This window comes from Puma concolor, chromosome B1, assembly GCF_028749965.1.
Source record: "Puma concolor isolate L17-30 chromosome B1, mPumCon1.1.hap2, whole genome shotgun sequence".
In the NCBI taxonomy this organism is placed as follows: Eukaryota; Metazoa; Chordata; class Mammalia; order Carnivora; family Felidae; genus Puma; species Puma concolor.
Window position 1 is genome coordinate 28,699,131 of NC_141670.1, and position 26,091 is coordinate 28,725,221.

A 26,091-nucleotide genomic window follows, 5' to 3' on the forward strand; every position below is an offset into this window, starting at 1 on the left:
GTGAGATCATGGACTGAGCCGAAGAAAGAATTAGATGCTTAACCCACCAAACCACCCAGGCACCCTGTTTATTTTTCAATTGAGGTGAAACTCATTTAATATAGCATTAACCATTTTATCTGCTAGATGGTCTATCTTAATGCACATGAAAGGTTTCTTAGTACTACAAAATAAAATAGGTTATTTTAAGAAACATTATTATAGGGGCGCCTGGGTGGCTCAGTCAGTTGGGCGTACAACTTCAGCTCATGTCATGATCTCACAGTTCGTGAGTTCAAGCTCTGCATCAGGCTCTCTGCTGTAAGCTCGGAGCCTGCTTTGGATCCTTTGTCTCCTTCATTTTCTGCCCCTTCTCTGCTCTCGCTCTCTCTCTCAAAATAAACAAACAAACAAACATTAAACAAAACATTTTTTAAAGAAAAGAAACATCACTATACCTCATCTTCTCATGAGGGGCAATATTTATTTACTTCCAACTTGTATTATGTATGATGCTATAGCCTCAAACACTCTGTGGAGAAGGTGTTGTATATGAACCACATTGGGCTTCTAGGCTCATCCTAATGAGGGTAGTAGCAGACCTACCCATCTGATTCCTTCTGTGCTGCTACCCCACTCTACCCTCCTGGAGAGAAGTTACTCTAGGCTTCAACCTGTTCTAGAAAACAAGAGGCAATTACCAACTGATCTTTAAGAATGCAAAAGCACTTTGAAGTCAGTAGAGCCCTATGAAAATATAAGGTAAATGTCCTGCACATGTGATCATAATAGAAGGAATAAATGAAACATAATATATGGCAACAGGGGCGCCTGGGTGACTCTGTCAGTTATGCGTCCAACTTCAGCTCATGTCATGACCTCATGGTTTGTGAGTTCAAGCCCTGCATTGGGCTCTGTGCTGACAGCTCGGGAGCCTGGAGCCTGCTTCGGATTCTGTGTCTCCCTCTCTGCTTCTCCCCTGTCTCTCTCTCTCTTTCTCTCAAAAATAAATAAATAAATAAATAAATAAATAAATAAATAAATAAATAAATAAATAAATGTTTTTAATATATGGGAACAAAATATTACAAATTCAGGCCACTATTCCCAGGTAATATTTTTAAATAATGAGGTAGTGCCTATTAATGGATTAACTACCTAACTGGTTTAAACTATATAAAACCACCTTATAACTGATATACATAATTCATATATCATAACTGCATGACTTCAATTAGAACAGATTCCAAAATCTAAGACTAAGAAAAAAAAATAACTGAGGAACTGTCCCACAGCAAAAAGGAAACTTTCCTATGATTAAAAAACACCTACCCACACTAGGGAACAGATTACAAAAAACCCTCCTGGAATTACTCTCTGTTATGTGTCACTGATGAGATTAGGAATATTTGCTTACCTGTTACCAAAAAAACACCAATTTAGAATGTAATCTCAGTAACAAAAGGTTGTCATCTGGGATTATAACATGTTTTGAAAGTACATTCAAATATGGAGTAAAATTATTTGCAAGTATAAGCAAGATGCAGCTTTGGAAATAAGAACTGCCATTTCTTCCTCTTCGTCACAGGTAAAGGACAAGTTCATTCAATGTAATCTCTGTACCACAGATACTAGGAGCAAATATCACCACAGTTAAGCGAATCCATGAGGCTACAGAACTGAATAAGAATACTTTAGAAGATTCCATTACAGTAATTTAGATTGAGAAAAAACAATTCTGTGCAGACCACCAGTCCTAACTACTAGACCTAGATATAATCTCATTCACTCACTCAAAAGAAATAAATCAATGCATTGCTTTATCAAATATGTGAAAGGAGTGTGGAAGAAGAAATAAAAATTCTACCTTTTTGGGTACACATCCAACATTCACCTAAAAAAAAAAAAAAGGACAAATTTTAAGAATATTAAACTCAAACCATCAAACAAACCTGAAAGAAATGAACCCCAAGCATCAATCCAGGAGGCTTCCTTAAGTTCTAAGTCAAATTTACAGTACTTCCTTTTTTCTACTATGGAGTTAGAAAAGATATGAATATTCTTTCTCATATCTTGATGAGGCAGAGAATTTTAGTTATTAACATTTTTTCAAGAAAAGCAGTCACTGAGAAAGAGGGGGAAATAATTCCATGTCCAGGGGCTATGCAGTGCAGGGACCGTATCAGTAGGGAGGCAGCCAAAGCCTAAGCTTGCACAGAACCCAGAAGAAGAAAGCAGAAGAGAAATAGCAGAGGAGGTAAGAAAACCCACCAGCTGAATAAGGGCAACTGAAACATCTGAGCAGCTATTCTAGGGGATTTCTGGGAGACTTATCATGGCATATGCTGGGTAAAACATTCAGAATGCCCCTCTGAAAAAAATCTCTAGCTGAAATCTACATAACTTTTCAGGACCAAAGGATAATGAAGAATCAAACAATAAGGTTCATCCATGCTATTGTATGTATATGTGTGTGTGTGTGTGTGTGTCCATGTTTATATGCTTGCAGAGACAGACCACAAATTTGATTCTTTTTTTTTAAAGAAATTATTTTTTTAACATTTATTTATTTTTGAGAGAGCGAACAGGGAAGGGACAGAAAGAAAGGGAGAGACAGAGTCCTAAGCAGGCTCTGCGATCATAGCGTGGAGCCAGACACAGGGCTCCAATCTCATAAACTGAGAGATTATGACCTGCGCCGAAATCAAGAGTAGGATGCTTAACCAACTGAGCCATCCAGGCACCCCCACACATTTGATTCTTAGTCTTCTAACAGCCAAAACACAAAGGAAAACACAAATAGTTCTAAGATTTCACATAAAAACTAAGCAGCTGTTTTCAGAAAACAACTATTCGTACCCTTTATAGAGAAATTCTTCCCAGCAGTCCATGTAAACAAGCTGTGATATATGTTTACATATAAATTTTTGTTTAGATCTGTTTATTTCCTTTGATCACATGCTAAAATTTATAATATGGGGGGGAAAGCTAGGTTAAGAGTAAGACTAATTAGAATATAGACCGTAATTAGAGACCCCTCAGCTCTGGAAATCTGCCATGTAATGTATATTCTAGATACCCTTTAACCTTATAAATACTGACTGGGAAGTGTTGGTGACGTGTTGGCCACTACAACAAAGTTAAGAGATTTAAGTGAGGTCTCAACTGCAGATCCTTTAAAAAAAAAATCAGCATGTTCACTCAAGTCTATTGACAGAGTAAAGACTGAATATTTAAATACTGGTGCCTTCCAGACATAATTTACATCAGGTGCTTACAGCTCTGCTGATCATGACCATAAGGAACTAGACTCGTTCCCTGTAAGCCCAAAGAATATAAGCCTACATCTTACAGAATATTTTCTGGGCACCCTGGGGTGAAATCTGAACTACATATGCACTTGCCAAGGGACTTTATTTGAAATGCTAGAGTAAAAGAAGCCCGTCCAAATCTCACTGAGACGTGGAATACTTGAAAAAGGTCTTAAGAACAGTTACCTTCTATTCCTCTAGCTGTGCTACTTGCTAGCAGCATACCTCCTGCATTTTCATTTTAACACTCTTATTTCCTATTATTCTGCACTCAGGAATTATAAAAGAGTGAGTTATGTTTTGTTTCTATGCAGTTTCAAGTTATCATTTGGAGGGTTTTTTCCTAGAAAGAGAAAAGTCATATACTATCTAGTGGTGGACTTGGATTTTTTTATGAGATTATGCTACAATAAGGAGTCAGAAGGCAACAGAAGTAGGAACTCACAGGATTGAGAGAAGGGTGCAGAATTCAAGCCCAGCAAAATGAAGGACTCACACCTACAGCAGCGTTACAAGCAGGCTATTCAGGAAGCACTTTCTACTAGCAATCAGAATAATGTATGACTTTCTCCCTCACTGTTTCCTATGTGGTAGAGGAAAGGAAGATAGCTGAATCCCAGCTCCATGGTGGCAATGATTTTAGCATCAGACCTGCCTTTTCCAGCTCATTTGGCAGGCGAGGTGCTTCCCAGTCTTTTTTTTTTTTTTTTAAAGGCCTGTCTGGGGGCGCCTGGGTGGTGGCTCAGTCGGTTAAGCGTCCGACTTCGGCTCGGGTCATGATCTCACGGTCCGTGAGTTCGAGCCCCACATCGGGCTCTGTGCTGACAGCTCAGAGCCTGGAGCCTGTTTCCGATTCTGTGTCTCCCTCTCTCTCTGCCCCTCCCCCGTTCATGCTCTGTCTCTCTCTGTCTCAAAAATAAATAAACATTAAAAAAAAAAAAAAGGCCTGTCTGTCTACGTATTTTTTTATTTTTAATTGAAGTGTGTTTATTTTTGAGACAGAGAGAGAGAGTAGGGGAGGGGCAGAGAGAAAGGGAGAGTAAAGCCTGACTCGGGGCTCAAATTCACCAACTGTGAGATCATGCCCTGAGCTGAAATCAAGAGTTGAGTGCTTAACCTATTTATTTTTTTAATGTTTATTTATTTATGAGAGAGACAAAGCTCACGAGCAGGGGAGGGGCAGAGAGAGAGGGGGAGAGAGAGAGAATCCCAAGCAGGCTCTGTGCTAAACAGATCCTGATGTGGGGACTTGATCCCACGAACTGTAAGATCATGACCTGAGCCGAAATCAAGAGTCAGTTAACCAATTGAGCCACCCAGGCACCCCCTCCCAGTCCCTCTATCCACAACTCTATACCCTGCAGTTCACTCACTAAGAGGCTTCAACAAGGAGAGACTACAAAATCAATGTCTCTAAAAGTAGAGATGATCTCAGGGGCGCCTGGGTGGCTTGGTCGGTTAAGCGTCCAACTTCAGCTCAGGTCATGATCTCAGAGTCTGTGAGTTCGAGCCCCGCGTCAGACTCTGTGCTGACAGCTCAGAGCCTGGAGCCTGTTTCAGATTCTGTGTCTCTCTCTCTCTCTGCCCCTCCCCCGTTCATGCTCTGTCTCTCTCTGTCTCAAAAATAAATAAACGTTAAAAAAGAAAATTAAAAAAAAAAAAGTAGAGATGACCTCAATATACTAAATAAATACACTCCACTTGTCCTATAGTCAACTTTCTCCAACTTCCCAGGAACCTTTAAAAGCAATTTAAATCATCATAAAGCATTAAATGTTCTGAACCACTCTCACACATCATCAATTTACTCATGTATATTTGACACTATTTAAAAAGTTTGGAACATGTTTCTTCTAAGGCCCAAGATGGCCCGACTCACTGGTTTCAAGTGTTATGAATTTGATTTACTTTTTAGAAGTTTCTGCCTTTTTGACTTCTAAAATGTTTTAACTTGCAACTATTCATTCATTTGAAGTATTGATGAAGCATTCATTCGTGCCAGGCATTATGCAAAAAAGAAAGCGCTAAATGGATATAGTTAGTCCCTGCTCTCATGGAGCCTACTACTCCAACCACAGTCTCTCAGCCTATCAGAGCTGCTGGCTCAAGGGGCAGCAGCAGAATCACAACATTCCCTAAAATTTTCAAAGCCTTGGGCTAGAAATCAGAGGAAGAAAAAGGTGGAAAATGGTGACCTTTTTGGGTCAAAGAGTTTATATTCTAGCACAGTACACTTTGGATCTGTGGTTGGGGCTATGATTTTTTTTTTTTTTTTTTAAGAGAGAGAGCCCTCACACATGCAACCAGGAGAGAAATAGAGAAAGAAAGAGGGAGAGAGAGAAACCCAAGCAGGTTCCACACTGTCAGCCTGAGCCTGAGGTGGGGCTGGATCTCATGAACCTAACTGTGAGATCATGACCTGAGCTGAAATCAAGGGTCGATGCTTAACCTACTGAACCACCCAGGCAGCCCAGGGCTATGACTGAAGAGCCCGTGACCTTGAAATACCACTCGCCCCATTTTGGCAGCTCCTAGTAATATGCCTCCAGGACTTTCCAATGGTTTTGGAAACCTAGTTACACTTCAGCACAACACTAAAACAACTAGATGCCTCTTTGACTTAGAAGAAAACAGCAATTAGTTACCAACAGAGCTGTGGAAGCCAGGGGTGTAGAGCTATGTATAGTCATGCTTCTTATTCTCTAGCTGACGAGTACATGAGTACATTCGGTTGGCAGAAAGAACACAAGTCTAGAGGTAGACAGACATGAGTTTGAATCCCAACCTTCCCTCCCACTTACTGCTGTTGGTGGGTAGGTTTCTAAATCTCTTGAGCTCAGTTTCTTATTCAATAAAATGGGAATGGTAATACATGATAGAGGTTTTGAGAAGATTTGAGAGATAATGCATTAAAAAAAGCACCTCTTTTCTAATTTATGATAGATCTGATGATGACACTGATGCTTCTGAATTATTTCTGCAGACTGCTGGATCCCCAACTTCACAAAAGGCTTACTGGAAAGAGAGGAGATAAATTCCCCGGGTGGCTTGCTCCCTTTCAGGAACAAATAAACTGGTGGCAGAAAGCTTGCCTCCCAGACTGAGACACCAGGGTGATGGGTTCTCAGGGCTTTGACTGCCCAGGGCTACCCACAGCTGATAAGGCCTGAAACATACAATACTTTTCACCTGGCAAATTCCCCTGCAGAGCCCTCATTCCCCAGGGGGGCATTAACCAATGATAAGCCTCAGAGAAGTCTCGTGCACTCCTGACTACACTCAACACCAGAGACACTCCAGTAGCCTTGCCTCCTTCACAGTCTTACAATCCATCTCTAAGAACTCCCTATCCCCACCTCGTGTTCAGAAGCCCATTCAGTTGGTCGGCCAGCACTGGCTCACAGTGAAGACAGGGGCCTCTCCTGACAGGGACAGAACATGTGAAGCATCCAATGATACATGTGGAAAAACTCAGGAGCTTCACCATTTTTCTAGGCCAGCCCCTGTCACCTTCAATTCTGCTTAAATAGGTAAAAAAAATCACATTGCCCATGTTGATGGATTCAATCCATTAACAGTTGCACCTGTCAAAAAATGTCACCTGCACTCGATAGTAAATTTCCTTCTTCTGGTTCCCCGCTTCTTTCACCCCAGAGTTGCCTAAAGTTTCCTGTTTTCCTTTTTTGCATCCCACAGTCTAGTTCAAGACTGGTCTGAGGAAGGAGCATTGTAGAATATGACGGATAAATCATCATCCACTAAGCAAAACCCTACCACTTCATCAACTCATTCTTTCAGCAACTCCATACTGAATACCTACTTAGTGCATGACTGACTGTTCTAGGGGTTGGAATATGTAGGCGACCAGAACAAAGATCTCTGTCTTTGTTGAGTTTCATCAGCTTTACACTGTAAGGGTTAAATTGTAGTGTAGGGCTAATGCTTAGCTTGAAAAATAACAGCTTTGTGTTGACACTGAAAGTTAAGAGACAACAGCCTTGCTTTGCTCTGGTAAACTACGCCTCATACCCTTGTAAATTAGGCTTCACCAATTAAGGAAACAAAAGTTCAAAGAAAAGAGCATCAGAGGCAGGGTCAAGGAGATCCACTGGTTGCAACTTAGAGGCAGAAAGTCTAAAGTAAACACCTCATTAGGCAACTGTTTCTAACTCATCTGGAACCTGTTTCTTTGTTCTGTTCCCAGGTGATGATAAAACGATGTGATCGGTTATAAAAACTCTGTACCCCGGCTGTTCGGGGCTGCACTCTTATCAAGAGTGTTGGTCCCGATTGGTCGGCCTTGCCTCTCATTGTAATAAACTTTGTTGTGACTGTCACTGGTGCCCGCAGCATTCTGTTTCAGGAGTCGTGTGGATGCAACAACACCTGCAGTGACTAAATAAGACCACTTGGCCCTGTGCCTATACAACTCTGACACCAATTCTGAAGTGTGTGCTTTTCCACACCATCAGGCAATTAACTCAATTCTGACACTATCTACCTGGAGACAGCATCAGCTCCCACAGGTTGAGGGCTCAGTCTTCCTGCCTCCTGCCCCTACTTCAGAGGCCAATCTCAAGTCCAGCAGTCACCTGTGCTTTCGACCAGCTCTTGGAGGTTCTGACAACCCTCTTGTTGGGTTGGATTAATTGCGAGAGTGGCTCATGGAAATCAGAGGAACATTTTATTTACTAGATTACCAGCTTATTATAAAAGGATATAACCTTGGAACAGGCAGGTGGAAGAGATGCATAGGGCAAGGTATGTGGGAAGGCGTGGAGCTCCCACAGATATACCACCTCCCCTAGTCTCCATGTGTTTGCCAACCCAGAAGCTTTCTGAACCCCATCCTTTCGGTTTTTACTGAAGCTCCTTTTTTTTTTTTTTTTTTTTTTAATGTTTAGAGAGAGAGAGAGCACACATGAGCAGAGGAGGGGCAGAGTGAGAGAGAGAGAGAATCCTAACCAGGCTCCCCACAGAGCCCGAGGTGAGGCTCGAACTCATGAACTGGGAGATCATGGCCTGAGCCAAAACCGAGAGTCGGATGCTCAACTGAATGAGCCACCCCTGAGGAAGCTTCTCTTACACAGGAATGATTGATTAAGTCATTGACCACTAGTGATTGATTCAACCTCCAGGTCCTCTTCCTTCTCCCCTCCCAAGGGGCCAGGGGATGGGCATGAAATCCGAAGCCTCAAATCACAAGATTGGTTCTCCAGACAACCAGCCCTCATCCTTAGTTCTTTCCAAAAGTCACCTCATTAACACCATTATCTCCTGCCCCCCCCACCAAAAGAAATTGATCTATGATCCTACAGCCTAATTTAATATCAAATGTTGCAACACCCAGTGAATAATAAATGGTTATCAATTATGACTGACTGGAATCCACTTACAAATGCCCAAGGTCTTTATATAAAATTCCTTTAATCCCACTCTACAAGAAACACTCTCTGTTATAACTTGTTCAAAGTATCTTTTATGAAGGGTAAAACCCTGTGAGGGATTCAGAGCCAGGCTTTCTTTTCTGGCCTGGCAGATTCAGGCAGATTTAGGCAGACAGCTAAATAGTATTATACTAAACCTTGTACAAAAAAATTAAACAATCGACAGGGTAAATCAAAAGACCAATTTCAACATTAGGATTTGCCTACTTCAACTAACCCCACCCTTTCTGATCACTCCTTTATTTAGCACTTATGAACATGGGTGTGCCACACTTTATGAAACTCTAAACCCACAAAACAAACTAGGGTAATTTTCTGTTTTTGAGGACTGTCAGTACTGAAGGTATGATCTCCTTTTTGTAAATATCCATTTAAAAATGCATGCTCAGGGGCCCCTGAGTGGCTCAGTTAGTTAAGCATCCAACTCTTGATTTTGGCTCGTGGTTTATGAGAATGAACCCTGCATCGGGCTCTGTGCTAACAGCACACAGCTTGCTTGGGATTTTCTCTCTCTCTCTCTCGCTCTCTCTCTCTCTCTCTCTGCCCCTCCCCTGCTCATGCTTTTTCTCTCAAAATAAATAAACACTAAGAAAAATAAAAATGCATGCTCAACCTTGGGACATTATACTAAAATAAGGGAAATAAGCCAAATACTGCATGATTCCACTTATATGATATCTATTTTAAGTAATGTCTACATCCAACATGAGGCTTAAACTTACAACCCCAAGATCAAGAGTCACATGCTCCACCAACTAAGCTAGCCAGGTGCCCCTGAGATATCTAAAATAGTCACATTCATAGAACCAAAGAATGGAATGGTGGTTGCCAGGATCTAGGCAGGGGTGGGAGGGGAATGGGAAGTTACTAATCAACAGGCACAAATTTTCAGTCATGCAGGATGAGTAAGTTCTAGAGATCCCGATGTACCACATTGTACCTATAGTCAATAATACCGTACTGTATGCTTAAAAATCTGTTAAGAGAGATTTCGCGTTAAGTGAAAGCTTTTAAAAAGCATGTTTTAGTCTTATGGAGATACAGACATCATAATATCAAAGTGCACACTATCACCTTGAAGTTAGGTTGACTTACATGCTGCTAAGTAATGGTTTTCAGCCTAGATAAATACAGTCTTCTGAGCAGCCTGTTTCTCAGGCATCTTAAAACCTCCACTTCTGCTGGCATCTCCAATTGGCACCATACAGCACAGTTCACAGTGACATTAATAATCAAGAACTTTACTAGGTACAATCTTCCAGTTATAAAATAAGTAAGTCATGGAGATGTAATGTATAGCATGGTACCTATAGTTGATATTACTATATTGCATTTTTGGAAGTTGCTAAGAGAGTTGATCTTAGAAGTTCTTATCACTGGGGCACCTAGGTGGTTCTCAGTTGGTTAAGTGTCTGACTCTTGATTTCAGCTCAGGTCATGATCTCACAGTTCATGACTTCAAGCCCCACATCGGGCTCTTCACAGACAGCACAGAGCCTGCTTGGGATTCTCTCTCTCCCCCTCTCTCTGCCCCTCTACCGCTCATGTGCACATGCTCTCTCTCTCAAAATAAATAAACATTTTTTAAAAAGTTCTTATCACAAGAAAAAAAAGATTTGCTACTATGTATGGTGACAAGGTTAACTAGGCTTCTGGTGGTGATCATTTCAGTTACACAAATACGGAATCATTATGCTGTACACCTAAACTAATGCAATGTTCTATGTCAACTATACCTCAATTTAAATAAAAAAGAAAAGAAGGGGTTTGTCCTGGTAATCAACCCTTACTACCTACCCAACTCTGATTGGTGAGAACCACATGCCTATACCACAAGAACCCAGTTACTTTATCACAGAATCCATACACTCAGCAAGAACACTGGAACATGTGCTCCCACAGGCCCTGGGGCAAAGGGAATAGTAAGCTAGAAAGAATTTTTCCTCAAGTGAACTCTTCCCACGTCTGTGTAGGCAGAGAACTGAACCGCAGATACAAAGCTCCCAGAAGGTTCTCTTTCACCTTGGCTTTCGTCAATCTTTGCATTTCTCCTTGGTCTACATTTGATCATGAGAGAAGTACTACATTTTAACTTTTCGGAGATGCCAAAAACTGAATTCAAAGATCATCTACTTTTCTGCCCTGAGAAATGACTTAATTGCAGTAGGCAACAAGAGATTACTATCTTTAACTGAATTCTAGGAAAAAAATAGAGGATTTCTTTCAGTTTCCCACTTTTAGTATCTAATCTAATACCTCAGTACTACAGTTTTGTTTTTTGTTTTTTTTGTCTGATGGAGAAAAATAAAGATGAATTTAAAGATGGAATCATATTATTAGAGCTACACATGCCTCTTGACCTGGTTTAGCCATTAGAAGTTTAGTAGCAACCCTGGTCCCTCTTGCTTCTTTCACTTTGAACTAAAGGAGATCAGAACATGCCACCCCAAAATATGCTATTTTGGCATACAGACTTTGAGCTGAAGATAATTAAGAAAGAGCAAAGGAGGACCTCTCTGCCACCTCCCTTTCTGCTTAAAAGCAAGGCAGAAATCTCCCTTTGTGAAGGTGTCCCCGACCCCTCTCCTGTACCAGGAGGAGAACCCTTATCACTAAAAATGGAAAGACAGCAAAGCAGAATCTGCACCAAAAAAACCTTATTAAAGTAACCTTTATCTTCTATTAGTTTCCCTCACATATTTACCTTCCCACAATTTACTGTTCCTAGAAGCCCAAACCCCCTTTCCTTTGTCTAGTCACTTCTCCACAATTTATCACGCTTTCTTATATTGATATCAAGCTCCCAGGCCTAAGTGCTCCTTTTCCCCCACTACTTCTCTGTGACAGTCCCACGTGCATGAAAAATAAACCCCTATTAATCTGCTTCTTGTTGGTCTGATTTGCAGATTCCAGCCATTGAACCTCAGAGGATAGAAGAAAAGTTTTTCCTCCCCTAGACAACACAATATGGGGCAAAGTCATCTCATACCTGAACTTAACAGCTTAAAAAATTCTGTCAAAGAAAAGATGAATTCTTAAGTACATGAACACACATCACTCATCTTGAAAATAGAAGTCTCCTTGGAAGGGGCCTACTCTATCAGATCACAAAATTAAAAAGGGGGGAAAAAAAAGCCTCCTAGAAAAGAAAGAAAGACTGGGCACCTAGGTGGCTCAGTCGGTTGGCTGTCTGACTTCAGCTCAGGTCATGATCTCACAGTTCGTGGGATCGAGCCCCATGTCGGAATCTGCTCTGACAGCAGGGAGCCTGCTTGAGATTCTCTCTCTCTCCCCCTCTCTCTGCCCTCCCATGCTCTCTCTCTCTCTCTCTCTCTCTCTCTCAAAAATAAACATAAAAAAGATTTATAATAGAAAAGGAAGACTGAAGAAGAGTCAGAAAATCAAGATAAATAGTCATACTGTATAGACAACCTTGGAGGCATAAAATTATGAAACCAGGAAATGACTCCAGGACCAAATTGTCATCTAACCCACACAATTATCAGGATTCACCAGATTCATCCTAATGCTTCATACAGTCCCTTCTTTGTATGAAGACCTTACCATTGTGTCTGGCTCATGTTACACCAAAATCACAAAATCAGAATGTAGCTCTTTAGGGGAGCCTGGGTGGCTCAGTTGGTTAGCGTCTCACTCTTGATTTTAGCTCAGGTCATGATCCCAGGGTCATGGGATCCAGCCTACATTGGGCTCCACTCTGAGCATGGAGCCTGCTTGAGAGTCTCTCTCTCCCTCTGCCCCTCTCCCTGCTTGTGTTTTCTCTCTCTCTCTCTCTCTCTCTCTCTCTCTCAAACAAACAAACAAAAAATAGAGTTCTTTAAAAATACATCTTTGAGGCTTCACCCTACATCTACTAAATCAGGAGCTATGAAGTGAAGACCTATGTGGTAGACTCTATTTAATTAAGTGTTTTTGGAGTAAATGATGTTTGGTTCCTAAGCAGGAAGGGTCATAAGTTTCCTCCCCTGTAGTAAAGAACAATGCCTAAACAGGTTCAACAAGTCACAGTTTACTCCACATAAATACACCAAAGCTATAGTTTCTGATGGCTAGGTCACCAATTCCAGAGGTTATACTATGCTTGGTTTGTTTTCAACCACATTTTAGCTGGCACTCAGCTTCTCAGTAAAGTGAGGTTGCTGAACCAGAACAATGCTTCCCAAATTCCTACAAGGATCTGTGTAAGTCTAATCCTTTTTTTTTCTTTTTAGTTTATTTTTTATTTTGAGAGAGAGAGAGAGAGTGTGCAAGTTGGGAAGGGGCAGAGAGGGAGAGAGAGAGAATCCCAAGCAGGCGCCACACTCAGTGTGGAGCCCGACGTGGGGCTTGAACTCACAAACCATGATATCATGACCTGAGTCGAAGTTGGATGCTTACCCAGCTCAGCCACCAGGTACCCGTGTGAGTCTAATCCTTAAAAAAATGAAAATAATAGGGTCCATGTAGGGTTTCATAAAGCTAAAAGTATTCATTTTAAAGCACTGTCCTTTACTTGAAATTATAAGCTTCCTACTTGTTATGAAAACGTCATTCTTGATTAAAAAAAAAAAAAAGATAGTGATAGAATTTTTTTAAAGGCCATTACCCTAAAAAAATTAAGTCAGCAAGCTTATGTTAGTGCTATTTTTTTTAAAACAACAATAGTCTGGGGAGCCTGGGTGGCTTAGTCGGTTAAATGTCCTGACTTCAGCTCAGGTCACGACCTCACAGTTTGTGAGTTTGAGACTCAACATCAACATCAGGCTCTCCACTGACAGTGCAGAGCCTGCCTTGGATCCTCCCTCTCATCCTCTCTCTGCCCCTCCCTGCTGGCTCGTGCTCTTTCTCAAAAACAAACATACATTTAAAAAAATAAACTAAACTACAGTCTGACTGGATTAGTGGATCTCCAAAATCACTTCTAGCTTTATCACACCAAGTCTAAACTTCAGTGCAGGAAGGTTTCAGACAGACCAAAACAAAACAAAACAACAAAAAAGCCCTAAAAACAAAAACTTGGTTCTTTAAAAAATTATTACAAAAATATTGCATGGAACTACAATGTAAGCTCCATGAGGACAGGGATTTTTAACTGCTTTGTTTGCTGCTGTGACCCCAGCATTTAAAAAGGTACCTGTATACCTGGAATATGAATTAATAAATGAACAAACAAAAATAAAACAATTAAAAACAAAACACAATCCCACTATCTACAGGAAGACTAATTTGAAACTTCAGTGTGAATTCATCTACTGCAACTTAAAAAATTCACCAAGCTCCAGAATCAAAATATTTTATTTAGGAAAAAAATGGTTAAGGAGTCAGTATTAAAGACACTTCTACTTGACTTCTCCAAGGGACATCTCTCAACAGTACCACTACCATAAACCCACTTTTATTGAGTCACTCTCATGCTCAAAAACCCCTCCACACAGTTCACTGTGCTTCCAGAAATTTCATTTTTTAGAAGTAAGCTCTATACCCAATGTGGGGATTGAACTCACCACCCCAAGATCAAAAGTTACATGCTCTAGAGGCACCCAGGTGGCTCAGTCAGTTGTGTCCAACTTCAGCTCGGGTCATGATCTCATAGTTTGTGAGTCTGAGCCCCAAACCGGGCTCTGTGCTGACAGTGCAGAGCCCACTTCAGATCCTCTCCTTCTCCCTCTCTCTCAAAAATAAACGTAAAAAAAAAAAAAAAAAGTCACATGTTCTACCAACTGAGCCAGCCAAGCCATCCCAGAAACTTCTTTTTTCACTACAATGTACTCATCAGCTTCCTATGTCTTACTTCTATTAGATACCCTGTGTGCCAATCAAATTCAATTACACAATATATCCTGCCTCTCTGCCTTTGCCTCTGACCCTACCCTGTCAAACAATGGTATTTATCCGTTCAAGTTCAGAAAGACACTCTCTCCTTCACAAAATCACTCATCCCATGGTGCCCAGGCAGAAGTGATGATTCCAATTCTTCTCTCAACTACTGTAACTTTTTACCATCAGGAGCAATTAACACTGACCACCTCACTTTGGAGTTGACTGTCTACATTTTGCTCCCCCACCATTTTGCAAATTTCCTGTGGGAGGGGACCTTTATCATACAAATGTTTGTATCTAGGGGTGCCTGGGTGGCTCAGTCGGTTAAGTGTCCAACTTTGGCTCAGGTCATGATCTCATAGCTCATGAGCTCGAGCCCCACATCGGGCTCTGTGCTGACAGCTCAGAGCCTGGAGCCTGCTTCGGATTCTGAGTCTCCGTCTCTCCCTGCTCCTCCCCTGCTCACGCTCTCTCTCTCTCTTTCAAAAATAAATAAACATTAAAACAAACAAATGTTTGTATCTACCCTATTCTCTTGCCAGCCTCAATCCAAGTACTTAGAACTCAGAATACAGGAAATGAAGACATGAACAAATGAAATGATGTGCTTCAGAGGGCCTCCATTTCCCCTACGCCCACTTGGAAATCACTGGACATCAGAAGTTTATTATTGCAACTATGGAGAGCCCAGATAACTGGAATTCTTAAATCTAAACTCATGTCTTGTCGTTATATCTTCTCTGATATTCATCACATACCTACACCCTTCCTTGTAATTCAAAACCGAAAGCCAGTTTGAGAAGAACCCAAATGGAATGTCATGAAAATGTGAAATGAGATTGCCCCCAAGATACCAATGCTTACAGGAAAATAAAACTTGCTGCAGCTGAATGACAGAAGCAAGGCCAGACACGCTATACGGAAGAAGTAAATGGCCCATTGTCCAGAGCTGTCCTTCGCCTTGCTCTTGGAAGTAGTTCACCTCTTACTGTATTCATATTCCTAACCAGAACCTAGAAATGGGGCGAGCCCCTTTTTGACTAATACCAGTGGAACCAGGCAATGATGATGGATGCCACAAGCTGATCATGACATAATACAGAAGGAAAACTTAGAAAAGTAAAGAGGTATGAAGATGAGAAGTTGTCAAGTGCTCGCACCACCTGTCCAGGGGGTCTCACAGTGGCACCCCTCAATCTTTCTGCAGAGACAGACTTCTAAGGGAGTCTGGACTAAGATGTCAAGGTCCAAGTTGACAATCCTTTCCTCCATTCCCACTTTCATTTTGAACATGAATGTTTATTTTTTTATTTAGTTTGGGAGAGAATGAGAGAGGGAGCACACATATGTGCACACAAGTGAGGGAGGGGGAAACAGTGAGAGAATCTTTTTTTTTTTTTTAACATTTATTTATTTTTGAGAGACAGAGACAGTGTGAGCAGGGGAGGGGCAGAGAAAGAGGGAGACACAGAATTTGAAGCAGGTTCCAAGGCTCTGAGCTGTCAGCACAGACCCAGGGCTCCAACTCACAAACCGCGAGATCAGGACCTGAGCCAAAGTCGGAAGCTTAACGGACTAAGACACCCAGGTGCCCCAAGAGAGAATCTCCATGCTCAGGGGAGAGCTGGATGCTGGGCTCCATCTCACAACCATGACATCATGACCTGAGCCAAAATCTAGAGTCGGATGCTTAACCTACTGGGCCACCCATGCGCCCCTTGAACTTGAAAACTGCTTACAGGACAATGGAGTCAGCCCTTTCACAAACTGTCAATTTTGAGTTTCATTTATTACACATATGATTATTGAGCAAGATATTTCGTTAAGGTGATATGAGGTACACAAACACGTGAACCCATCCCTGCCCTTAAGGAGTTCCCAGTTTGGTATAATTTAAACATCAGTCTCCAAAAGAATGTGGAGAACCCATCCCCAACCCCAGGTTACTCTTGGATGCAGAATTTTAAATATTAACAGCAAGTTCCTCCCCCAAGTTTTGTAATAGAAAAAGCCACACCAATAGCATGGGGGGAAAAACAACAACAACTGTTTTTAATGATAAAGCTTCTCAATCATAAGATTTACAACCTTCTTTTGGGGGAGCAGTTTTAAAATCCCTCCCTGGCCCAACAAGACAAAATTCTGAGAATTTTTGTAAATCCTACATTAAGGTAACCTGTAGGCAGTGGTTGTCAACCTTGGCTGCAACCAGAATCACCTGTGGAACTTCTAAAAATCCCAAAGCCCAGGCTGCACTTCAGACCAGTGAAATGAGAAGCCATGGGCGTGGAACCTAGGCAGAATTCTTCCAACTCCTTAGGTGATTCGAAAGTGCGGTAAATCATTTTGCCCCTGAAGCTGAAAGGAGAGGATCAGGATCTGCATTCCTCAAGGGTATATCCCCAGTCCCAGTCCCCAGCCAGCTGCAAGAATACAATACTCTTCCACCTTGAGGAGTAACTACCTACGGTTAACACTGCACCTGGGCAGGAACAGACCTAGGCTCAGCTGTGGGAGGTGCAAGGGAGCCCTATTACACTTTTCTCCTTTAAACCTGCTGGGACCCTGACCTCAGATGCGGGTGGGAAAGCGGAGAGCGCGGCGCTGGGGACCCATCTCCGGACGGACGGACAGCACCAGGAAAGAGGACAGGCTGCCCCAGCACAGCGACGAGAAAGCCGGGCTGCGGGACGCGGCGCTGCGGACGCAGAGGCGCCAGCAGACGCGTGGGCAGGGACCCCGTACTCACGCAAGTGCCGCCCAGCTTGTGGCTCTCCACCACGGCGGCCCTGGCGCCCAGCTCGGCCGCCCTGCGCGCGCTGGCCAGCCCGCCCGAGCCGCCCCCGATCACCAGGTAGTCGTACGAGGCCACGACGTCTGCGGCGGGCGGCGGGCGCTGCGGCTGCGGCTCCTGCCTGCACGCCATGGCGCGGGAGAGGGCGCGGGCGGGCCGCGGCTCAGGCAGCGGAAAGCGGGGGAGGAAGGCGCGCGCCGCCCGCCGCCAGCTCGGCCCCGCGCTCGCGCTCAGGGACCGGGGCAGCAGGGCCATGCACGCGGAAGTGCACGACGGGGGTGCCCCGCGGGCGGTCCCGGGTAAGGGGGGTTGCCGCGCCCCGGGCAAGCGCAGCCTCACGGTGACTAAGCACCCGGTCCGAGCGCTGGGGGGAGGGGGTTCAGGGGAGGGGTGGGGCTCCCTGGCCACGGCCCGGCGGGCACCGAGGGGGACCCGCCCCCTCCCGCCTTCTTGCGCTCCAGCCGGCAGGCCCTGCCCACAGAGAGCGGGTTAGGGAGATCTCCGCCTTCACCGCAGCACCTGGGATCCCCGCACCCGAAGGGCATCAACCGAATGTAGGTTTCTGAAGGCCGGTGGGGCGAGGAAGGATGAACGCCTTGTTTCACTCGGCTTTTCCTGAGAGGGCACCTTAGAAGTTGCCAGTGGCGGCAACTTTTCAAGGAAGGGAGGTTTGCCCTTCATTATTTTGGAGATTGTGTTCTCAAAGTTCGAGTGTTGATTCCTGGGCCTTAATCCAGATCTACTAAATCCGAGTCTCTGGGGGCCAGACCCCAGCAATCTACACTTTAAGCTTTCAGGTGATTCTAAAGCACATTTAGTTTGGGAAACATTGGAATAAATATTTTTGTGAGTCACAGGTTAAGCATAAAGGTAGCACTTCACTCCCTAGCAATAGAGACTTGGAGTGTCATTTTAGAATAGTTTGAACCACCAGCAACACCACAGAGGAGTAAGTGGGCTTTAAATTTGCGTGGTGGTAGTCCACCGTCTGCAAGGCTGTGGCCCAGACCACCACCCACAAGGCTGAGAGAGCTCGCTGTAGGTCCAGGAGTGAAGGTCCATGTCACAGAGAAGTGAGCCCAGCACACCGAAGGCGAATGGGAGCTAACTACATTCCAGTTAAAATGGTATCCAGTTCTTTTTTTTTTTTTTTTAAGCTTTTTTCCCCCTGATTAAAAAGTAATAAGGAAAGTAATAAGGAAGAAAGGAAAATTCTTCAGTACAATGCCACGTAATGTAGAAGGAGCAACAGAGTTAGAAAAATCAACATTTTACAACTATTCATAATGATAATTGTGATTAAACATAAGTGAATGTTAAAACCACCTGGGTGAAAACTTGATTGGGGGGACAGGGAGGAGCTTATTTACACAGTCTTAGAATATGTCCCCACAGATTCTTATTGATCACAAAGGGGAAAAAAAGTAACGTTACAGGGACCCAGACACCACCATACCCAAGTGATCAAAGTTGAATATTGCCAGTAATGAGACAGTTGTGGTGTGCCCTGTGATGTGATGCAGTAAGAAGTACACAACTTCATTTATGTAGTATCCCTGCTGGAAATCCATAATCTGAATCTAATCATGAGGTAACACTCAGAATAACCCACACTGAGGGGAATTTTACAACAACTAGCCTGTACTCTTTAAAAACTATCAATGTCTTGAAAATAAAGCAAGGCAAAGGAACTAGTCCAGGTTAAGGAATATTGAAGAAATATGAGAAACGAAGACAAGGTTTGATTCGGGATGGGATTCTGGACTGGGAAAAATTCACTATGAAGGATAGTTGGTAAAATTTGAACTGTGGCCTGTATAATATATGATGGCACTACATCAATGCAAAATTTCCTGAGTTTAATCGTTGTACTGTGCTCATATAAGAGAATATCCTTGTTCTTAAGAGATACACACTGAAGTGTTTAGGAATAAAGGGTCCGCCCTTGATCTTAGCCAAAAGGCCAAAAAACGATAGGCGTAACGAATCTGAATCTGAGAAACTTGGATTCATTTTCCACCACAGACATTGTCATAGTCCCTTCACCTCTCTAGAGGTCAGTTTCTTCATCTGTGAAATGGGAAAGCTGACAAAAAGGAGATAGGCATGTCAAATAAAAAGTGGAGGAAATTAGTTGGTAAGAATTGTAGATACAGAAGTAGAGGAGCACAGGTTGGCCGGACTATAAGCATTTTGAAGTGGGTAATGGAAGATGGGTGGAGTCCTGGAAAGCCTTGCTTGGTGTATAGACTTCACTCCAGAGGCGATAAGGAGTCCCTGAAGATTTCTCAGAAGCATCTTTCCCTGGAAATACATGAAATGAATTGGAGATGGTGAAATTGTATCAGGAGGCAAAGGTGGCAGTATTGAGAACAGATAGGAAGAACAGACTGGACAGGCATAAGGAAGTGAAGTTGACAGATTGGGGGGGAGGGTACAATACTCAATGATGACAAGTCTTGAACCAGGAAATATGGGAGGAAAAGGATGCCATAAAACAACATAAAGACGATGAAAGGAGGTACAGTTTTATGTCCCTGCTAGTTTTAAAGGAAGAAAGAATTTTTGGCCACCTAATTACATAATTCCATGCAGTATGTTGAAACTAAAGATTTATAAGGTATTGTTTGGGACTAAAATATTTTCATTTAAGTATTTTTACCTTTTGCTTCTGACTTCCATGGGAAGGGGAACAGGTAGCCATATCCCAAGCACTTGAAGACTTTAGACTGTTTCTAAGTTTTCTCTTCAAATATATGTATATATATTTATATAAATATATATATAAATATATATATATATCTCAACTAAAGTAAAAATTTAGTTAATGTAGTTAATAAAAGGTAGTTTCAGGATGATAATAAATGCTGAAAATCGGCGTGCCTGGCTGGCTCAGTCAGAAGAGCATGGAACTTTTGATCTTGAGGTCATAAGTTCGAGTCCCATGTTTGGTGTAAAGATTAAACAAACAAAACAACTTTTTAAAAAATGCTGAGAATGAAAATCAACTAAGTTATTCAAGTGTGATAGTCTTATGACATCATTATAAACTAGCATGATTGGTGAGAAATAGCAGAGCCCCAAGCAATTATTTCATCTGTTAATAATTGCATCATTGGGGGCACCTGGGTGGCTCAGTTGGTTAAGCGTCCGACTTCAGCTCAGGTCATGATCTCACAGCCTGTGAGTTCGAGCCCCGCATCAGGCTCTGTGCTGACAGCTCAGAGCCTGGAGTCTGCTTCAGATTCTGTGTCTCCCTCTCTCTCTGCCCCTCCCCTGCTCATGCTCTGTCTCTCTCTGTCTCAAAAATAAATAGAAACATTAAAAAAATAATAATTATTGCATCATTGAATTTTTTTTGAACACTAGACACACTTAGGTGATTTCTACAAAGACACTGTGAAATATTTGTCAAAATAATAAACCAATAATTAATATGTACTAAGCTAAGCACTGTACTTAACAGCTTTAATAAGCACAGTGCTAAGAACTCTATGTTGTCCCCTCCTCATCCCAAGAAATAAATACTATTATTATCTCCATTTTATAGATGAAAAGACTGAGGTTCCAAGAGGATAAATAACTTGTACAAGATCAGCTGGTGAATGGCAGAGCAGGAATTCAAATCCTAAAGTCCTAACTTTGAAGTCTGTGGTCTTAACCATTACTGGAAAGAAACCATTATAGATAGTGTCCTGTGGTAAAAATACAAGATCCAAGATGTTTTTATTTATTTATTTATTTTTTATTTTTAAAAAAAAATTTTTTTTTTTTAACGTTTATTTATTTTTGAGACAGAGAGAGACAGAGCATGAACAGGGGAGGGGCAGAGAGAGGGAGACACAGAATCCGAAACAGGCTCCAGGCTCCGAGCTGTCAGCACAGAGCCGGATGCGGGGCTCGAACTCACGGACCGCGAGATCGTGACCTGAGCCGAAGTCGGCTGCCTAACCGACTGAGCCACCCAGGCGCCCCTCCAAGATGTTTTTAAATGACATTTTGTGTAGGAGAAAATGTCAAAAATCATTTTTTATCCCTTCATTCATTTTTTAAACTATTGAGTATTACATACATAAAATTTACCTACTGTAAGTGTATAATTGAATTTTTAAAATGTTAACTCCAGTATGATTAACACAGTGTTAGTTTCGGGTGTACAATATAGTAATTCAACAATTCTATACATTGGGGCATGTAGTTGGCTCAGTTGGTAGAGCATCTGAGTCTTGATCTCAGGATCGTGTGAGCCCCATGTTGGGTGTGGAGCCTCTAAAAAAAAAAAAAAAAAAAAAACCACCAAAAAAATAATTCTATACATTACTCAGTGTTCGTCATGATAAAGGTACTTTTTTTTTTTTTTTTTTAGTTTATTTATTTATTTTGGGCGGCTCAGAGAGAGAGGGAGAGAGAATCCCAAGCAGGCTCCCCGCTGTCAGTGCTGAGCCCAGCAAGTGACTTGATCCCACTACCCTGAAATAATGAACTGAGCCAAAATCAAGAGTTGGATGCTCAACCAACTGAACCACCCAGGTGCCCCATGATAAGTGTACTTTTAAAACTCATCACCTATTTCACCCATTCCCCTGCCCACCTCCCCTCTGGTAACCATAAGTTTCTTCTCTATAGTTAAGAGTCTGTTTTTTTGTCTCTTTTTTCCTTTGTTTTGCTTCTTAAACTCCACATATGACTGAAATCATATGGTATTTGTCTTTCTCTGATTTATTTCACTTAGCACTATACTCTCCTTTTTAAATGTAGTCTCTTAGGGCACCTGGGTGGCTCAGTCAGTTGAGTGTCCAACTCTTGATTTTGGCTCAGGTCATGATCCCAGGGTCTTGGGATCTGCATCAGGCTCTGTGCTGAGCATGGATTCTGCTTGGGATTCTTTTTCTACCTCTCTCCATCTGTCCCACTCCCCGACTTGCACTCTCTATAAAAAATAAAATAAATTAAAAAAATAAACGTAGCCTCTTTCTCCCTCTTCATTCTTTCTATAGTGTAATTTGTAGGAAATGTATTCATGACTCATCAGTGACTAATTTACATCACAGCTTTTGTGTTGAGATTACAGATCAAGATGTATTATACTAGAAGGAAGGTGGTAATAGTATTTCTATAAACAATCTGAGAAGTCTGTACAGGAAATAGTGGTATAGAAGGAAGCTTGCACATACAAGTTGCTCAATGAAATGTATTTCTCATGATGCATGTATAAAGATAATTGCAGTCTTTTATGAGGATAAAAATATGAGGAAATGAACACAACAAACATTACTCAGTAGTGTTTAATATTGAGGCAAAGGATAAACACTGAAGAGACAGAGAACAATAGGTGTAACTGAATGTGAGATTAACAAAAAGAAAATTTTACGATAAGTAGAAGGAATCTTTCCAAAAATAACAAGTCTGCTTGCTATTGGGAAATTGGACACTACCTGAGAAGACACATCTAGGGGAAAATCACACATGCACTCAATAGTTCTTTCACTTTTTGATCTCCATTTGTGTTACCAATGTATTTTGAAAGAAAATGGGGGATAGCATAAAAATCTTTAGAAATAACATGGGGCGCCTGGGTGGCACAGTCAGTTAAGCGTCCGACTTCAGCCAGGTCACGATCTCGCAGTCCGTGAGTTCGAGCCCCGCGTCGGGCTCTGGGCTGATGGCTCAGAGCCTGGAGCCTGTTTCCAATTCTGTGTCTCCCTCTCTCTCTGCCCCTCGCCCGTTCATGCTCTGTCTCTCTCTGTCCCAAAAATAAATAAACGTTGAAAAAAAAATTAAAAAAAAAATAACACTAATATTCCTATTATGAATCTAAATATGTAATTATTTCTATAACATTACTTTCAAAATGTATTTGCAATATTAAAGGTAAACAAAATATAAAGAATAATGCAGCGAACATCCACACCTCTCAGCTAAACAAATGAAGTACTACCATAGTAATAGCTCTATATAACTATTCTAGTCACATCATTCTCCCCCTCTCCCTTCTGTGACTCTTGATCATGAGTTCAAGCCCCACGTTTGGTACAGAGTTTACTTAAAGAGGAAAAAAAAAAAAAAAGGAATAGTATCCAGCAATAAAAAGAAATGAATATTGGGGCACCTGAGTGGTTCAGTTGGGTTAAGCACCCAACTCTTGATTTTGGCTCAGGTCATGAGACTGTGGTTCATGGAATTGAGCCCCAGAGTCATGCTCTGTGCTGACAGCACCTGCTTAGGATTCGTTCTCTCTCCCTCTCTTTCTGCCCCTCCCCTGCTCACATGCTCACTCACTCTCTCAAAATAAATTTTAAAAAGTATTTAATAATAATAAAGGAATGAGGGGCACCTGGGTGGTTCCGTTGGTTAAGCATCAACTTAGGCTCAGATCATGATCTTACAGTTTGTGAGTTCAAGCCTCATGTGAGGCTCTGTGTGACAGCTCAGAGCCTGGTGCTTCCTCTCTCTCTCTGTCCCTTCCCTGCTTGTGCTCTCTCAAAAGTAAATACACATTATTTGAGAGAGAGGGAGAGAGAGAGAAAGAGAAGGAGGGAGGGACAGGCAGAGAGAGACAGAACCTGAAGCAGGCTCCAGGCTCCTAGCTGCCACCACAGAGCCCTATGTGGGCCGAACCCATGAACCGGGAGATCATGACCTGAGCCAAAGTTGGACATTCAGCCGCCTGAGCCACCCAGGTGCCCCTAAATAAATAAACATTTTTTAAAAAAAAGGAATGAATATCTATACACATAACAATATGTATGGATCTCAAGATTATACTGAGTGAAAACAGCCAATCTCTAAATGTTATACACTGTAGGATTCCACTTACATAATGCTCTTTTTTTTGTTGTTGTTAAAAGTCGGGGAGTGCAAGTGGGAGAGAGGGGCAGAAGAAGAGAGAATCTTAAGCAGGCTCCATGCTCAGTGCAGAGCCCGACACAGGGCTTGATCCCACAACCCTGGAATCATGACCTGAGGGGAAATCAAGAGTCAGATGCTCAACCAACTGGACCACCCAGGCATCCCCATAATACTCTTGAAATGACAACATTAAAAAGCTAGAGATACATTTAATGATTACCTAGGATTTGGTGGTGTTAAGGGATAGAAAGTGAGGTGATTATGACTATAAAAGGGTAGCACAAGAGATTCCTGTGATGGAACTGTTCTGTATCTTGACTGGTGGTGGTCACATGAATCAATACAAGTGATAATATTGCATAGAACCGAATACACATGCATATACACACACGATTGTATGTAAAACTTGTAAAATCTGAATAAGATTGGTAGATTGTGCCAATATTGATTTCCTGTTTATGATACTGTGCTATGGTTTATGCATGAATTTATCATTGGGAGAAACTGGGTAAAGAGAAATGTATGTGATCTCTCTATTTCCCATAACTCTATGTGAACCTATAATTATTTTAAAATAAAAAGTTAAAAACAATTTTGCTGTATAAACAAAGCCTAATCCAAACACCAATTCCATTTATAGAAGTCCTAGGAGAGGCAAAACTAATCCATGATAGAAAAAAAAAAATGACAGAGCAATGGTTATTTTCTGGGCAAAGTTTTGTCTTGAGAGGGATATGGGTGTATGCTATTAAAAAGAAGACAACAAGCCCCATATTTGACAAGATTTGTCAAATCTTGTGCTAAGCCCCACGTCACCAAACTGAGGCTTAATTACAGTTTTGGCTCTCCCAGAAATGGAATTGCCTGTTCAGCACTACTTCAGTAATCTGCCTGAAACACCCCTAAAGGAAAGTAAGCTTGCAATAACCAACTCCCCCCCCTTTTTTTTTTTTGCCTAAAATAACTTCCTTGTTCACTCTCCCTCTGGCTATAAAAGTCTTTCATTTTCGTATAGCAACTCAGAGCTCCTTTGTATCTACTGGATTGGATGCTGCCCAATTCAAATAGATTTTTGCTCAAATAAACACTTAAAATATTTTATATGCCACAGTTTATCTTTTAACAATGTTTATATTGGAACTCAAGGAATGGTACAGTTGTTTATGTCTTTGTAGTTAATGAACAGCATGCTGAAGTTGCGTATACATATTCGTGTATTATAGTTAATATGCACACTGAAGTATTTTGGGGGAAGTGTACTAATGTCTGCATCATGCATATCTTTGTAATGCATCAAAAGAGACAGGTTGTGGGGTGCCTGGGTGGCTTGGTCAGTTGAGCGCCCAACTCTTGATTTTGGCTCAGGTCATGATCCCAGGTTCATGGGATCAAGCCCCACATGGGGCTTTGTGGTGAGCATGGAGCCTGTTTGGGATTCTCTCTCTCTCTCTCTCTCTCTCTCTCTCTCTCTCTCTCTGTCTCTCCCCCGCTATCCCCTCTCCACAGCTTGTGCTGAAAGAGAGAGAGAGAGAGAGAAAGAAAGAAAGAGAGAAAGAAAGAAGAAAGTTGATAGATATTTGATAAAATCAGTTTTATTATTATTATTATTTATTTTATTATGTGGTAGAGTGGGTATATGGATACTCACTATAAATTCTTTTCAACAAGGCCGAGGCAAGGGGCTGCCTTCTCACAGCGTCAACAGCCCGTACACTTTTTTCTTCCGGTACATTTTACTCTTGAGTTCTTTTTCACAGCTTCCACAGAGTCCAAAAGGGCGAACGCTGCGGGCCTTGACTCTGGGGAGCTGCCGCGCCAGCGCCCAAGCTTTGCTTTCACAAGATTGGGCTAGGCGGGCTGCCAGACTGCCTATCTCTCCGGGACACCATGT

General features: G+C 42.0%; 1 protein-coding gene and 1 long non-coding RNA gene across 2 annotated transcripts in view; both read right to left on the bottom strand.

Moving 5' to 3' along the window:
• Window positions 1-17,722, bottom strand: part of GSR (glutathione-disulfide reductase) — a 46,768-nt gene extending 29,046 nt beyond the window's left edge. The window contains exons 1-2 of the mRNA XM_086703363.1: window positions 17,307-17,722; window positions 1,847-1,873 (exon numbers count right to left, since the gene is read on the bottom strand). Of these exons, the coding sequence (XP_086559489.1) occupies window positions 1,847-1,873; window positions 17,307-17,606 (327 nt within the window). The 5' untranslated portion in view covers window positions 17,607-17,722. The remainder of the gene's footprint in view (window positions 1-1,846; window positions 1,874-17,306) is intronic.
• A 4,900-nt stretch (window positions 17,723-22,622) lies between these two features.
• On the bottom strand, window positions 22,623-26,059 carry LOC112869821 (uncharacterized). The gene is made up of 2 exons (XR_015250005.1): window positions 25,849-26,059; window positions 22,623-23,094 (listed from the first exon to the last, which is right to left on the bottom strand). It is a non-coding gene; the product is annotated as an uncharacterized LOC112869821 (long non-coding RNA).
• Window positions 26,060-26,091: the final 32 nt, after the last annotated feature.